This window comes from Ornithodoros turicata, chromosome 3 (assembly GCF_037126465.1).
Source record: "Ornithodoros turicata isolate Travis chromosome 3, ASM3712646v1, whole genome shotgun sequence".
NCBI lineage: Eukaryota > Metazoa > Arthropoda > Arachnida > Ixodida > Argasidae > Ornithodoros > Ornithodoros turicata.
In genome coordinates this window covers 75,090,075-75,093,288 of record NC_088203.1, presented here as the reverse complement: position 1 = coordinate 75,093,288, position 3,214 = coordinate 75,090,075, and the positions used below count along the sequence as shown (strand labels likewise).

Sequence of the window (3,214 nt, the reverse complement as noted above, 5' to 3'; positions counted from 1 at the left end):
TATGGAAATAAAATATTTTTCACGAGAGATGCATCAAGAAAGAGCATGCACGAGAGATGCATGAAGCACTGTCACGTAGTTTTGTGTGCATACGGCTGAATCCATGAGGCCATATTTATGTTGAATGTACACATGATGGGATGCACACGGCTGGTTGTGCATGTTTTGGTTAGCAAAACTGCCTTTATGATGCAAGGTGTAGCAACATGGGAGGCCGTAATAATATATGCTGTTAGAAATGTTTTATTCTCTTTTTGGTGACTGTCTGGGGGATGACAAAGTGAAGGTTGTGAGAAAAAGGATGTAGTGGCCGGAAGTAAGGACTAGACGGGACTTGGTGGACGAGGACCATTGACCTTGGATCGACATCGAGAGGTGAGACAGAGCAAGAGCCGTAGCTGCACGTTTGTTCGGACCCAGCTGTTCGAACACTACAGGAAAGGAGTGAAGGAAGGAAGGAGGAGTACCCTGAGGGTGCTGAAGCTCTCGTTTGGTCTGCTGCCCCTGCTACGACCGTCTATAGGCGTGAGGTAAGGGGGAACGGCCAGTGCGTACCAAGGAGGGGGGATGCCTCCTCCCATTAGCGACCCTGACCATTACTGGTCATTAACTGTCGATATCACGTCATATCCTCTAGATCGCTTCATTGATAATGGACTACCATCTCTCCCGGTAGTAATAAGACCTACAAATGGCACGTCCATTCGCTCCAAGAACCAAAAGGTCCTTATTCGCTGTTTAGAACAGGTTACCACTGATTTCCGCGACATCTCCGAGGTACGTCAATATGAGAGGGACGGCATCGTCTGCAGGTCCCGCAACTTGACAGTTGTCCAGACCTTGCTGACGACACGCTCCTTCGGTGGCCTGGCCGTCGAAGCTTTCGTCCCGCATCATCTTGCCTGTGTTAAGGGGGTGGTGCGTGGCGTTGACGTTATACTGCCTGCGTGTGAACTTATCGAGCTATTCGATTCCGTTGGTGCTCTGGAAGCCTTCCGCTGTAGCAGGTTGGACAATGATAAACGCGTCCCCACCGAGTCGGTAATCGTCACGTTCGCCAGTCATACTTGCCCTTCTGAGGTGAAGTCGTGGCCTCTCATTTTCCGTGTTGATGCATTCCATCGCAGGGTCGTACAGTGCAGACACTGTTTCCGCTTCGGGCATGTGACCAAGAACTGTAAATCGGATGTATGTTGTAGGCGTTGTGGTCACAAGCATGAAGAGCTAGCGTGCCCTGATGGTGCCCAGCTGAAATGCCGCCTATGTGGGGATCCTCACTATGCTGACTGCGAGACCTGTAGCTCCCGTGACCAAGAGGTGTTACTTTTGGAAATTATGGACTCTCGGCACTGCTTGCGTTATGATGCTCTAGCTGCTCTAAGGGGTCGTGGTCCCAGCTTTGCCCGAAAGGCCCAGAGGCCTGTCGATGGCGACCTGGAGAAGATGATCTCTGCTGCCGTGGAAGCTGCTGTAGCCAAGCTCAGGGAAGAAATCAGTCCGATGATTACAATGCTTGCGTCCTTCTTCCCTCCTTTGCAAGAGGCCGAGGCACCTCATGCCTCTAATAATACCAGCATTCCCTCGGCTGAACCTATTGAGCATATGCCCACTCACGCACCTCCATCTCGTCTTCCGGCACCTAGCCAACCTCAACCTCAGCTCACCGACGCCGAGTCTGCTGATCTTGAAATGGACTCCGTTTCTGCCATCCCCAAGCGTGGGGTCTCCCCGCCATCACCTGGTCACGGCACTCCCGGTGGAAAACGCAACAGGAAGGGCAATAACAACATGAACAAGTTTGATACTGTCACTGATGTCCTTGCTGCAGCGGTTGCGGAATCCATTCTTAGTGATGGGTAACCTCCGAATCCTGCAGTGGAATTGCTACTCGATACTCTCTGCTCTCCCTGACCTGCATACCCTTATTTCCTCTTTGGCCCCTGACATTATTTTGCTGCAAGAAACATGGCTCGCGTCTTACCGAACCTTCTCTTTTCCCAATTTTCACGTATATCGTCTGGACAGATCCGCTGGTAAAGGTGGTGGCTTGCTGACTCTCATTTCCTCCAGACTAGTGCACTCATCCCATTATTCATCAGGTCATGACACCGGCTTGTGAAGCCTTAATGGTGCAAGCTACTATGCCAGTAACCCGGCCCTTGTGCTTCACAAAACGTTTATTGCCCGGCTGGCTTTCAATCAGCCTCAACCTTTGACACGATTGTCTCTAAATCATCTGGCCCTTACGTAGTGGCGGGCGACCTCAATTCTCATCACGTCATGTGGGGTCACAAAACCGATTCGCATGGGTGCGAACTCTGGGGTTGGATTTGCAGCCACAACATGTCAATAGCCAATGATGGTTTGGCAACGTTCTTACGAGGAACCACCCGATCTGTACTCGACCTCACGTTGTGCTCGTCACATGTACGCTCGTCATCGTGGATGACGGTGACTTCTGGTACGTCTAGTGATCATCTCCCCACCTATTTTGAAGTGGCATCGATGACCACGCACCTTTCGCTTGTGCCCCGTAGCAACCGTGTTCTCCGTGAGAAGAAAGTGGCTACGTTGCTGCAGGCGGCTACCAGCCTCTGTGTGGTTGACCGTGCTGTGGATTCGGCGTCGGCAATATCCCAGGCAATGGAGCAGTCCTCTTTTCAAATTACGAAGCGGTCGCCATCCAGTTGCGCACCATGGTGGAACGACGCATGCACAATGGATTATCGGCGGCGCAAAACCGCTTGGAAGCAGTTGCTATCCAACACCTGCTACACTAATTGGAAGAAGTACCAGATTGTTAAGGCCTCATTGAAACGAACCATTTCTGCTGCAAAACAAGCATTTCATAACAGTCACAACTCCTTTCTGTCGCACCCGAGGCACCGGAAAGCCCTCCATCGCCATATCGCGTTTATTCGCGGCCAACGCTCCTGCTCTCCCAGCGATCTTGCTGTTTTGTCCGACACAGATGCACATCACCGGCTTGAAGACGTGGCCATAGGTTCAGCCGCACGATTTCAAAACACAGTACCTCTCCCTCCTACCCCGCCTTCACCTGGGTCGTCGCACCCTGACTTCGTCGCGGTTACATCGGCTGAGTTGGACTGCATAGTGTGCGCACTTCCCGCAACAGCTCCTGATCCGGATGGCGTATCAGCTGGCGTAATTAAGTCCATGTGGTCTTCCCACCCACGTGCCATGCTCGACATTA

General features: G+C 51.9%; 1 protein-coding gene across 1 annotated transcript; it reads left to right on the top strand.

Annotated features, from left to right (window-relative positions):
• Positions 1-567: 567 nt before the first annotated feature.
• On the top strand, positions 568-1,860 carry LOC135389685 (uncharacterized). Its single transcript, XM_064619718.1, has one exon. It carries the CDS (start codon positions 568-570, stop codon positions 1,858-1,860), a length of 1,293 nt encoding a protein of 430 aa, XP_064475788.1.
• Positions 1,861-3,214: the final 1,354 nt, after the last annotated feature.

Bases quoted from the DNA above. Each gene is read 5' to 3' on its own strand.
- LOC135389685 (XM_064619718.1), top strand. From the start codon at position 568: ATGCCTCCTCCCATTAGCGACCCTGACCATTACTGGTCATTAACTGTC.